At 41.3% G+C, this 13,736-nt stretch overlaps 1 protein-coding gene across 3 annotated transcripts in view; it reads left to right on the forward strand.

The window, feature by feature from the left end:
* Positions 1-13,736, forward strand: part of LOC120988466 (synuclein alpha interacting protein) — a 239,487-nt gene that overhangs the window by 175,383 nt on the left and 50,368 nt on the right. For all 3 annotated transcript variants that reach the window (XM_040415945.1, XM_040415947.1, XM_040415946.1), the window contains one exon: positions 5,550-5,729. In XM_040415945.1, the coding sequence (XP_040271879.1) occupies positions 5,550-5,729 (180 nt within the window). The remainder of the gene's footprint in view (positions 1-5,549; positions 5,730-13,736) is intronic.

Raw genomic sequence — 13,736 nt, forward strand, 5'->3', positions numbered from 1 at the left:
CACATACAGGCCACAAAAAAAAATGGTATGGACATGGAAAAAATATTTGTTTGTGTTCCTACACACAAACTAATATTTTGGTGGGCCCCCAGACTCAGTTACACTGGTGGGCCCTAGGTACCCCAGTCCGACACTGCCAACATCCATTACTTTGTAATCCCAGCAGTTCACAAATCCACGATTGACTGATCATTTATTGCATATATAACTCACACACATTCTAAGAAATGATTGAAAATGCTTATTCTCTGCTTGTCAGGAGTCATGATTTATTTCAGACGTTGTAATTCTCAGTCTCTGCACTCACAGCATGAAGTGATATTTTTACATGTGTGATACTATTGTGGCATTTCACACAACTAGACATCCATGTTTATGAATTCCTCATTGATACATTACTTCGGATACAGCTATCGTTTTCCCACACTTTTGTACCCAAGAGATTCTTACTTATCCTTATTCAGGGGACTTCACTAGCAGAGTACTTGGTTATTGATGAAGAATGTAGACTCATTAGTGATGTTTATTGTTCTTATTTTTGCTTTTGGTAAAGTTATGTCACATAAGACAAAAATATGTTCAAGGATAATTCTATATGTTTTAGTTAAAGTTCTTTATAACAATGGACACACAGTTTTTCTCTGCAATAGAGTCCCAGCTATTATAGTGGTGCTTGAAAGTTTGTGAACCCTTTGGAATTTTCTGTATTTCTCCATAAATTAGACCAAAAACTACATCAGATTTTGACAAAAGTCCTAAAAGTAGATAAAGATAACCAAAACAAACAAGTGATTCAAAAATATTCGAATTGGTCATTTATGTATTGAGGAAAATGATCCAATATCACATGTCTGTGTGTGGCAAAAGTCTGCACATAACTGCAAATAATCATTTCTGGTAATTGTTCATAAGTCCTGCACATCAACTTGGAGGAATGTTAGACCATACCTCCATAAAAAACAACAATTCTGTTATGTTGGTGTGTTTCCTCTCATAAATTGCTCGCTTCAGGTCCGTCTACAACATTTCTATTGGATTAAGGTCAAGACTTTGACTTGGCCATTGCAAAACTTTAACTTTATTCTTTTGTAGAAGAACTTGTGTGCTTAGGGTCATTAATAGATTTTCCTTCAGAATTTCCTGGTATCATTCAGAATTAATTGTTCCATAAATGATGGCAAGCCATCCTGGCCTAGATACAGCAAAACAGACCCAAACCTTGATACTACCACCACCGTGTTTCACAGATGGAAGAGGTTTTTATTCTTGAATGCAGGGTTTTCCTTTTTCCAAACATAACACCTCTTATTTAAACCAAAAATTTATATTTAAGTTCTATCCATCCACTAAACATTGTCCCAATAGCCTTGTGGCTTGTCCAGTTATCTTTATCAAACAGTAGACAGGTAGCAATGTTCTTTTTGGAGAGCAGCAGAATTTTCCTTGCAATCCTGCCATGCACACCATTGTTGTTCAATGTCCTCCTGATGATGGACTCATGAACATTAACATTAGCTAATGTGAGAAAAGCCTTTAGTTGCTTAGAGGTTATCCTGGGTACCTTTGTTACCTCGTGGATTATTACACGCCTTACTCTCGGCGTGATCTACATTGGTCAAGCGCTCCTGGGGAGGGCAATAATTGTCTTGAATTTTCTTAATTTGTACACAATGTGACTGTGGATTGGTGGAGTCTAAACTCATAAGAGATGTCTTTTTTAACCTTTTCCAGCCTCATGAGCATCAACAACTCTTCTTCCGAGGTCCACAGAAATCTCCTGTGTTTGTACCATGATACACTTCCACATACATGTGTTGTGAAGATCAACCTTTGATACATTCCTGTTCTTTAAATGAAACAGGTTGCTGACTCACACCTGATTGTCATTCCAGTGACTGAAAACACCTGACTCTAATTTCACCTTCAAATTATCTGCTACTCCTGATGGTTCACATATTTTGCCACTCACAGACATGTGATATTGGATCATTTTCCTCAATACATAAATGACCAAGTCTAATATTTTTGACTCATTTATTTGATTTTGTTATTTTTATCCACTTTTAGGACTTTGATATAGTTTTAAGTAAAATGGATGCAGCAATACAGAAAATTCTGAAGGGTTCACAAACTTTCAAGCACCACAGTACCTCTAAACCACTGTCATGCTGGTAGATCAAATTCTCATGTTTGGTTGTAGTGGTGCAGCACTTATTCACTACTATACCACAGATGAATTTTTACATCTGGATTTCCCTCATTGTAAATGGAGAATAAACAGCCAGAATTTTGCAGTTTATATTATCCTGTACACAAACATAAACAATTAAAGTCCTATTGAAAAAAAAAAGATAACAGTTGCGAGCTTTGCAAAATAGCGCTTTTGGCTACAGTAAGGGACAATTTACATAGGCCGACACACTGAGCAACAAGTGGAAACAAACATTTATAGGAACATCTCTGCTGTATAGGGATTAACGATCGTTACTATGATCATTTGTCCCCTATATAATTTTATTGTTAACCAGCAGCACAAACACTGGTACGCAGGGCAGTGTACTGCCAAAAAAGATGATTTTTTTTTTGTGCCGTGTAAATGATCGAATCACCCAACAAATAGCGTCTGCTTGTTGGCTGATCGTTGGCACATTTATACAGGGCAGTTGTCAGGAATGACCCAGCAGAACCAAATACCACAGTGCACCATAAAATACTTCCCTATCACCATACTGATGACAGTGATACAGTTAAATTCAGGAGGGCCCCTGCGGCTGCTGGCCAGGTGCATAAGTATCTGATGCTCCTACATTAAGTAATGCAACTTGTACCTGGCCAGCGGCAATGTGGAGAGCTCAGGCAATCCCCTGTAAGGTCTATGGCCAGTCCGTCCCTTGTGATAAAAATTATGGATGTGAACCTTAGGCTCCATTCAGACGTCCGTAGAATGGGTCTGCATCCATTCCGCAATTATGCGGAATGGGTGCGGACCCATTCATTCTCAATAGGGCCGGAAGAGATGCGGACAGCACACAGTGTGCTGTCCGCATCCACATTTCCGGAGCACAGCTCCGATCTTCCGGTCCGCAGCTCCGGAAAAAAATAGAGCATGTCCTATTCTTGTCCGCAATTGCGGACAAGAATAGGCATTTCTATGGGCATTATCCGCAATGCACTACGGACGTCTGAATGGAGCCTTAGAATAGCAGTACTTTAGGAGCCTACATCTTGGTGTTAGCAACCACAGCTCTTTGAGGTAACTTACTGATGGTACTGTTCTTATTAAACTAATTTACAATTAAAGAAAAATGTATTTTTCTAATGAAATTGCAAGCATACAAGTAATAATTACAATTTGATGCATTATTTTAATTATACAAAGAGCCATATTAAAGAGGACCTTTCACCTTGAAAAACATTGTGAACTAAGTATGCTGCAATGTAGAGCGGCGCCCGGGGATCTCACTGCACTTACTATTATCCCCGGGCGCCGCTCCGTTCTCCCGTTATCCCCTTAGGTATCTTCACTCACTAAGTTATAGTAGGCGGTGTCTGCCCTTGTCCTGTGGGCGTCTCCTTCTCCTAGGCTGTAGCGCTGGCCAATCGCAGCGCACAGCTCACAGCCTGGGAGGTTTTTTTCTCCCAGGCTGTGAGCTGTGCGCTGCGATTGGCCAGCGCTGCAGCCTAGGAGAAGGAGACGCCCACAGGACAAGGGCAGACTCCGCCTACTATAACTTAGTGAGTGAAGATACCGGAGGGGATAACGGGAGAACGGAGCGGCGCCCGGGGATAATAGTAAGTGCAGTGAGATCCCCAGGCGCCGCTCTACATTGCAGCATACTTAGTTCACAATGTTTTTCAAGGTGAAAGGTCCTCTTTAACTTTTATTTATGCTAATGTAAAAAAAACTAGAAGTGAACTTACATACTATTTGTGAATGTATAATTTTGGCTGCATGCCATCATGTTGTCACAAGCCGGTTCTGCTTTATGTCACGTTGGATGTCACACTTTGTACATCTTATCTACTTATGATACCAGTTATCTTACATTTATCGTTAACAAGATGGATAGCAACGTGTCTTGTGCTGCATGACTGAGATGAAAAAGTCCAGGACTGTCAAATATGGAGGAACAGACAAGATACTAAGAAACCCTGAAATTACAATAGTCATTTGTGTCACTGATGTGTTTGATCTGGTTATCTGCATTCTCTTCCTATGACGGTTTAGCTGAGAATTGTTCTCTTTTATAAACCCACATGTAGAGACATCACTCCAGGGCAGATTTGAATTGGGTGGCATGAAGCACAGGCTTTGTACATGATCTCATGGAGAAGATTTGTACTTGGTGCAGCAAATATTATCCTTTCCAATTAATTTGGTGATTTTATTCCATTTACAAGTTAAAGGAGTTCTCTGTGCTTCAGATAACCTGTGGCAGGAAGAGCCTTTTATCAGTACTTACCTTTCCACTGCACCACAGATTCCATGATCTGATCTGTGATCCGGTGACTGGCTGGACTGGCTGTGGGCGCTTGCACTGAAGTCCTGGCAGGATGTGCACCTGCGCCTTCCTGTTCAGCTGCATAAAGTACATGTAGCTGAACAGGAACATGTTGGGACGTCAGTGGAAGAGCCCACAGCCAGTAAGGCAGTCATATGATCAAAGCCGACATCTCCGAATCTGTGGCACAACGGAAAGGTAAGTGCTACCGACACTCTCTTCCTTCCACAGGTTAGCTGGAACAGAGAATTTAGGTAACGCCCCAGAGAACCCAGAGGATTGTTCATCAATAAGAAAAATCCAAAATACCCTTTTAAGGTGCAAGTTCAACCTTTGTACCCCCTAAATATGCAGAAGATGGGGGCCCCATAGAATAGATCAAAATGGACCCCTCAAAATTGGCCTTCTTTCACAGACATGTTTACAAAAACAAATTTCAAGTATTTTTCATAATGTTTGCATTAGCATTTCTTGTGGTGTTTTTATTTTAATACATTTGTAACAAGCATATTTTCTGGTGTTTTGCAAGTTTTATAGAGCATCTTATAGAGAAAAATTCCAGAAAAAAAACACCATACCCAGGGCATGTAAAAAATTAATTAAAAAAAACTGAGAATGCCACCAAATGGTTACAAACAAAAACTTTTCAATAATTTCCCATGGATTTTAAATTAATGCCCCCAAAAAGGCTGTTAAAACACCATTGAAAATGTCAGGAAACACTGACGCCAAAACTGAGAAACGGTGAGGGTTTATCTCCTTTACTTCTAGGTTTCTATATTCTGTAGGACATTTGTTACACTTTAGGGAACATATGTGGTGCATAAAATAGAAGAAACTTCAGCTTCAAAAAAGTGAATTTATTTTTCTTGAACAACCTTTTGTACATTTTCTTGTTTAAAGATTGTCTTGTAAAGTTCTTATCACTTGGCCCAAGGGTCTTATCTTCCTTTTCCAGAACATACCATATCAGGGATGATGTGACTTGTTTTCAGAACATGGTTACTCAGTCTACAAATGTGATATCTCTTCCTTTTCTCTCCGCAGCCTCACATTGCTGTAGATAACTTAGACCAAATCCACGATGAAAATGGAAACAATCTTCTGCACATTGCAGCATCCTATGGACATGCTGAGTGTTTGCAGCATCTCACTTCACTTATGGGGGAGGATTGCTTAAGTGAGAGGAATGAAGAAAAGCTGACGCCTGCTGGATTGGCGATAAAGGTAATAACCAAGCCAAAATTCAGTGTTTTTCACTCAAAACATAATTACAATATGCCGTTTTGACTGTCAAAAGCAGACAGGAGACGCTGGGTCATAGGATTCTAAAATCAGTGCATTAATGTGTTATCCTTTATTTTTATATTGCCGATATGTTCCAATGTAATCTGACGTTATATCTACTTCTTAGGGCTTGTTCACACGACCGTGCCGTGTTTTGCAGTCCGCAAATTGCGGATCCGCAAAACACGGATGCCACCCGTTTGCCTTCCGCACTTTGCGGAACGGAAGCCCATTATAGAAATGCCTATTCTTGTCCGCAAAACGGGCAAGAATAGGACATGACTCATAATTTTTGCGGGGCCACGGAACGGAGCAACGGATGCGGACAGCACACATGTGGCTCGGATGCGGACAAAAAACACGGACCAAAACCACGGTCGTTTGAATGAGCCCTTAGACTTCTTTAGTCATTTCCTCCAATCAGCCTATGGTGCTAACCTGCTGAGGTAAGATGTTTGACATAGTACTTACTGACCCTCACTACCCCCATGCCACCATCCCCACTGTACTCTCACATGCTGTGGACTCTTCTGCCTAGGTCCCAACCTGTTGTGGTCGCTTCTTTTCCCATTCAGCGCAATTTACTTCAATCTGCAGCATTTTACAGTACCAGCAAAGAGGATTTTAAGAATTCCCATCCATGTGCTGCGAAAAAAAACAACCTACCGCATAAAACGATCTGCAGTGCAGAATATCTCCACAGCCAATTTCACCCTTTGCAATGGATAGGGTAAAATCTCCAGCAGGCTTTCTGCTCGCCCTAATGGCAAAATTCCACCCCATAAGACTGTACTCCTAAAGGGGACACATCACCGCTGAAGCTAGTCATTAGCTGAAGTGGTACACATGGCCAAGTCCATGTCCTGGCCAGACAGGTAAAAAAAAAACAAGCTGAGGACTGGAGGATGTTGGACCGGGGTCCAACATGCAGGACCAAAAGGTGAGGAGCAGGTAGGAATGAATCTTTCAGGAGGTGATGCAGGCTAGGGGCATTCCCGTAATAGTTATTATTTAATGGGGGCCACTGTCTTTTTTGTGTAGTATCAAGTTTCTTTGACTGATGACGGAGCTGGTTCTGTTCTAAAAAACATTGCCTTTCACACAAATCTTTTAATAAAAGGAGATTTAAAGACTTCTTCTGTCATGTCTGTCATCTAGCAGTAAAGTGGCGCCTGTACGTTAGATTGCTTTTTGTGCACATTTCGAACCTTGCCCCCTGAGTGCTGCCCCCTGAGTGCTACTTCTGTGTGCTTGCTGAAATTGCCTTTTTCATTTTCATACACTTCTACTACACATATATTTGCATAGCATATAGTGGTACACAGGGGTGTAACTATAGGAATATCAGCCATAGCACTTGCTATAGGGCCCAGAGGTTGAGGGGGCCCAATCAGGTTCAAAAACATTGTACCTTTTTGTGGTGAATAACAATTTGGTGGCTTTTTGCTATAATGGGGGTTTTGTGATATATATCGGGCTATTAGGCAAACTGTCAGCAAATTTTTACCTGTGAAACTGGCTGACCTGTTACTTGTGTGCTTGGCAGCTGAAGGCATCTCTGTTGGTCCAGTGTTCATATGTGCCTGCATTGCTGAGAAAAATTTAGTTTGAATGTATGCAAATGAGCCTCTAAGAGCAACGGGGGCGTTGCTGTTACTCCTAGAGGCTCTGCTCTCTCTGCAACTGACGTGCCCTTTCCACTTTAATACTTTCTTTTTCTAAGCAATGTGGGCACAGATGAACATGGGACCAACACAGATGCCTTCAGCTGTCAAGTGTAACAGATCAGCCAGTTTCATAGGTACAAATCTGCTGACAGATGCCCTTTAATGATTGCTACTTATGCTGATGTTTTCATTTTCTTACACTAGGTGGTGGGGTTCCCATCTTATTTTTCTATGAATTATAGTTTTGTGCTATGCCATAGATTTAGATGTTTATCCAAGTTCTAGGACTTGTACCCGCCCCACCTTCCATGTGCCATTCACAATATCAATGTCTTCTTACTGTATGTGACGGACTAGCCCCCTCAAGCACCTAGACCCTTGGGCAACTGCCACTGCACCTGTTCTAGATATATTCCTGCATAAATCATTACAAAACCCATTTTCTGTACATTTGATAACATGCAGCCTGTTATGTGTTTAGTAGCAATGTTTTCAGAAAAAAAAATTAAGAAAAACTGCATAGTTAGTATGTTGCTATTGCATGAATGTAATAATTCCACAATTTGAAATAAAGCCAAGCATTGCGCCTCGGTCTGCTCATATGTTTTACAACTTAGCAAGTGTAGATTTACTTTTCAGTTAAATAATATAGGGGGGCTTTTGGCCATAGTGTGTCTTTTGAAAACAGGTTCTTTAACTTAGTCCAATAAAAAACTATCACCTCCATTTAATGTGTTGACATTTGATTTTCTGCATTACTTAAGTTATTGGATACCTGCCAATTCCCCAATAAAATAGCTGTAAACCAAAGAACTTATGAAAAGAGGAGAAAATAAATGAAACTCATATATTTCTCAGAAACAGCTATGTTACATAAGGCGCACGGCTCAGTGGACTGCATTACAGTACTTGTGGCCTTTTCCTACTTTATATTACTTATTTTGCATCTCCATTGTGCCGTTAGAGAGCTCTTAAACAATAGCCCAGATCTACTAATCCTGTAGATGGTATAAGCGTAGACAGGCCGTCTAGACCGGCACCAGGTTTATCACAGGGGCTCAGACTGGATGATGACTGTGGTGCAGGGAGAGACACTCTTCTCTGACTCTAGATCAGCTATTGCTTGGCTTAATTTGAGACAGGTTTTTATGCCAGATGTGTGATGCAAATTTGGCACAAAATGTTGCATTTTATGCATTTTAGGCTCCAACCCGTTCCACTAGGCCCCGCTCCTTGTCAAGCATGTCTGAAAAAAGTACAGCAACTGTAGGTGCGCCAAATAGCTGCACTGATCTCAGCTGCTTCCGGTCCCTGCAGGACTAAGAAGTGGCTTAGACCTGTGACTGCCAATCATAGGTCTCAGTAGTCAGAGTGGCTTGAATGGTAAATCACTGTGACTGCTGAGGCCTGTGATTGGCCGCAGTGGTCACGGGGACTGGAAGTGGCCTGGAATGGCACATTGGTAGCTTTTTTATGTTCAGGAGGACAACAGGATTTGTCAACCCCTTTTAACTACTGAAATGTATTATTAATTGGTTTTTAGGTGTATTCACATGGTGCAGTTGAGGTGCCGTTAAAACCTGCATCAAAACTGCATGTCAGTGTGCAATTGTGGCCCATATTTGTATAATTAACATGAAACCAGGAATTAAATGAGTTGTTCAACTTTCAAGTCTATTTTACATAAAACCATACACACCCAGTGGGACCTGTCAAGGTCAGCATACTTACCTGATCCCAGATGCTGGGTTCCAGTGATATAGGTCCACGGCTGTTTTCACGTGGGCTTCGATCCCCACGTGTAAGCTTCTGAGTGGAACAGCTAAGTATGCTTTTCCTGATATGCCCTGCTGGGTGGGGGAGGGGCCTATTTAAAAAGCACCTAACAGTTGGACAACCCTTTTAACCCCTTCCTGACAATTTTCTGGTTTTGTATTGTACGGTAACTCCCTGCCTTCCAGGAGCCATAACTGTATGAGGGCTTGTTTTTTGCGGGACAAGTTGTATTTTCTAGTGGTTCCATATGATGTAGTGGGAACCTGGAAAATGGGGTGGAATTTAAAAAAAAGCAATTCCATAGTTTTATGGGTTTCGTCTTTATGGCGTTTTCTTTGTAGTAAAACACACATGTCAGCTTCATTCTTTTTGTCAGTACGATTATAGTGATACCACATTTATATACAGTAGTTTTTCTTGTGTTACTAATACTAAAAAAATGAAAACTTTGGGAACAATAATATGCATTGCCATATTTAGACCCCCATAACTTTTTTTTGTAGTTATGTCTACAGAACTGGATGAGGGCTCATTTTTTGATGGGTGATCTGTATTTTTTATTGCATTTTTTTTTTTTTTTTTGGGGTGTGTAGGACATTTTGATCACTTTTTATTCAATTTTTTTGGTAGGCAAAGTGACATAAATAATGTTGACTCAGCTATCTTAATTTTTTTGTTACATCGTTTACCATATGAGATAAATACATTTATATTTTAATAGTACAGGCTTTTTGCGACAAGGCAATGACTATGATCTTTATTTTTTTATTGTTTATTTTTAATGGGGAAAGGAAGGTGATTAAAATTTTTATATTGTTTTATTTACTTTTAACTTTAAATTTATTTTTACATTTTTTTAAGCCCCCCTAGGGGTCTTGTACATGTAGTCGTCACATTACTTCTCCCATGGACTGCAGTGATTTACTATTGCAGTCTATGGGAGATTCTTTATGTTACTATGGAGCCCTGCCACTGTGACAGTTCTCAGAGCCTGCAGAAGGCCGAGCCGCCACAGCAAATTAACAGCATCCGCCGATTTCAGCCTGGGAGAGCCATTTAGGCCCAGGGAATTCAGTGCTCCCAAGAAAAGACCTTGCAGATGCTGTGGTCATTTCATTAAGCCCCAAAATGTATACAGTGAATATTAAAAGACCATATACAGAGTATGCTGTCACCCTCTATTTGTTTCTGAAGATTGTGTAGACACACCCGAAATAGAACACCCATTTGTCTGTCATGAACCAGCGGGTGTGAACCCACTGTGCCACATGTCCTACCTCCTCTAAGGGCATTGTCTAAGTGAACCCCTTGATCTTCACAGTACCCCTGATGGTGGGGATAGACTTTTCTGAGAGGAATACCAGGTTGCTACCTCTTGAGAAGGATTGACACACAAGGCAGCTGGTCCAGGTGGACCAGGAGGTACCTGAGCAAGGTACCAGAGGTACAGATGAAGTCAGCAGGCCGAGTCGTAACCAGGAGCAAAAGTGCAGGACCGAAGGATGAGGCAGAGGCGAAGTCAAACTAGCAATAAGTCAGGGCAGTTGGTGCAGGTACAGGTCAGGCAATCCAGATCAGCAACAGGAGAGTCAAGGCAAGCAGGCAGGGATCAAACAGGTAGCAGAGTCCAGAAACACAAGCACAAGTCAGGTACACAGGAACACAAGCAGAAATAACAACAACCTAGCAGGACACAAGGACCTTGACGCTGAGGCATCTGGAAAGGGGGCTGAGCCACTTATATATGTGCAGGAGGGCTAGGATTGGTTAGCGAGGTGACATGATCCACCCCAAAGAGGACAGGAAGTGACACCCGCTTAAGAAAGTGCTGCAGGGAACAAACAGCAAGCATGCTGTGGCCCTGGCTGAAAGAAAACTGTGGAGTGGATCCCAGAACAACAGTACCTACACAGACAGAGCCCAGGACTGCAGCGGTGAATGGGAAAGCACTGGCAGCAGATCACCGCTGAACACGGCACCCGGGACCTCGGCGGTAAGCAGGGCAACAGCGGAGTACAGGAGCCACTGTTACATTGTCAATTTATTCATACATATTCATGAGGAATAATAGAGGAACAGCACAACACAGAGTTCCAGCATTGTTATGTGGAGTGCAAATATGTACTAAACTAGTCCGTTGACACGTCCTATCCCAAGTCATGATTTAAGCCATAGAGTACCCATGGGTGTTAGCTCAATGTTGAATTTCCATACCACTGTTGCTTATTATAGAGACTGTACATAAATACCATATTGCAATTCATGACAAACTATTTTAAATTTGCAGAAGCAAAATATGTTGATTATAAATGGTGCTTAAAGTCATTTTAGTGGAGAAATGACTACTTTACTGGCTTGATTCATTAGCCCAAGAGTCTACAAACTGACAGGTTTTCTAATGCTTTTGCCATAAGTCATGGTGAACTTTTTTATTTTGGATTGTTTCCAACGTGGAGTCTGTCTGGTTCAACAAAGATTAAATATATTTGGAAAAAGAGCAAAGAGGGAATTCTCTAAGACACCTTCCAGTCGTAAATAAGGCATAATCATTTGGAAAGAATACATAAAATATACATCTAAGAGGACAAAAAGCCAGCGCAACTAGCATTTTATGCTTTTGTATTTTAGGAATGTTGATCTAAACCCAGTATTTAGAATTGATTAGTTATATTAGAATATCATAGAATTCAGTCCTGCAGCTTGGAGACTTATAAAGGTTTCAGCAACTACAGTGCTTCTTCCAAAAAATGTTATGTTATCAAATGGAAGCCATAACTTAATTATATTACTTGTCTTAAAAAAACATGTACTAAGTTTCCATTGTTTCATTTGTGCTAACCTCCAAGCAAACCTTTGTAAAAATATGTACAATAAATGGCCAAGCAATAACTCTGGTCGTCATACGGCACAGACTATGCAGTGAGCACAGAAAGAGCCGAAGCAGAGGATGGCCCTAGGGACAATCAGTGAAAGGAGGACATACCCTTTCTTCCTCCGGGGCACACCTGCCTAATGGTAGTCGGGGTTCCTGTGATGATGAGTGTAATTAGGCTCAATGTAGCAGAATAACTGTCTCTCTTTACTGTAGTTCAAAATAGGAATTGTAGGACATGCAACAATAGCAAACCACAGTTCCAACTGTACACAGTGCAATTTTTCTAAGATAACAATGTGTGAATTTAGGCAAGGATGACCCTCTTCCCTCTCTATCTCATCTCTTCCAGTAGAATCTATGGCAGCCAATAGGTGTGCAGGGTATCTTAACCGTGTCCCTCACTGCAGTAAAGTCTTAACAGCCTTTGGTAGCAGGTTATCTTACTGACTCCAATGCTTAGCCATGCAGACTCTAAGTGCTCTATTTCTCTCCTTTGCCCAAGTCACAACTTCCTCTCTCTACAAACTCTCACTCTCAAATGACTAACTGAGCTGGGGGACAGTCCCGAATCCCTCCCAACTTCCTGCAAGAACATAAGATTACATTACATAACATAGAGAAATGAACTGAGAAATGATACCCCCTTGCTCTGGGGTAGTATGCCTATCCACAGTATAGATGATAAATGTATGATTGCTGGGGTTTTGAACAATGAGGGATTCCAAGTCTGTGTGCATGGAATGGTGGTGTGCATGTGTGACCACCACTCCATTCGCACAGGGTACTCTGGGGACCCTATACTCATGATCGGTGGTATCTCAGCAGTTGAACCCCCAATGATCATACAGCTATCACCTTTTCTGGTAGGAGAACTTTATCTGGGGATTCTTCAGGTAGAAAAACTTTATCCAGTGGTTCCCTCATGGTAATCTATGTCTAATTATGGATTCACCTATTTAAAAAATATACAAAAACTCATCTTTCTCAGTAGACTATCAATGGAAAGAGCAGAGTACTTAAAGGAGTTTTTTAATCATGGACCATAGGAGCATATTGCTAGGATATGCCTCCATTGTCTTATAGGTGCGGGTCCCACAGCTGGGACCCGCACCTATATCGAGAACGGAGCCCGGCAAGGTGGTGGCTGGAGGACCACCAGGCCGGCTCCCCATAGAAGTGAATGGGAGCGTACCACGCAGGCGCGGCCGCCGCTCCCATTCATTTCTATGAGGCCGACGGAAATCGCCAGCCCCATATAAAATGAATTGAGGGCTGCTGCGCATGCGCAGTGCACCCTGCTTTACTTTCAGGGCTCCATTCTCGATATATAGACCCGCACCTATAAGACAATGGGGGCATATTCTAGCGAAATGCCCCCATTGTCCATGATGAGACAACCCCTCTAAATATAACTAGTAATTCATCATTAATAAAGATAAATTTCCAGTTTCCAAATAGATGTTAATAAATTCATAATAATTCAGCTCCAAAATGTATTTCATAGTTTGGGTAGAGACCATTATGGTTCAGACTTATGTTTTTATAGTTAATATACCTATAAACAAAACTAATTCATCCATTTTTGAGCAATAGGGTTATTGCCCCAAAAGGTGGCAGTCCTATAGGAGA

The sequence above is a fragment of the Bufo bufo genome, chromosome 2 (assembly GCF_905171765.1).
Source record: "Bufo bufo chromosome 2, aBufBuf1.1, whole genome shotgun sequence".
NCBI classification, from domain to species: Eukaryota; Metazoa; Chordata; class Amphibia; order Anura; family Bufonidae; genus Bufo; species Bufo bufo.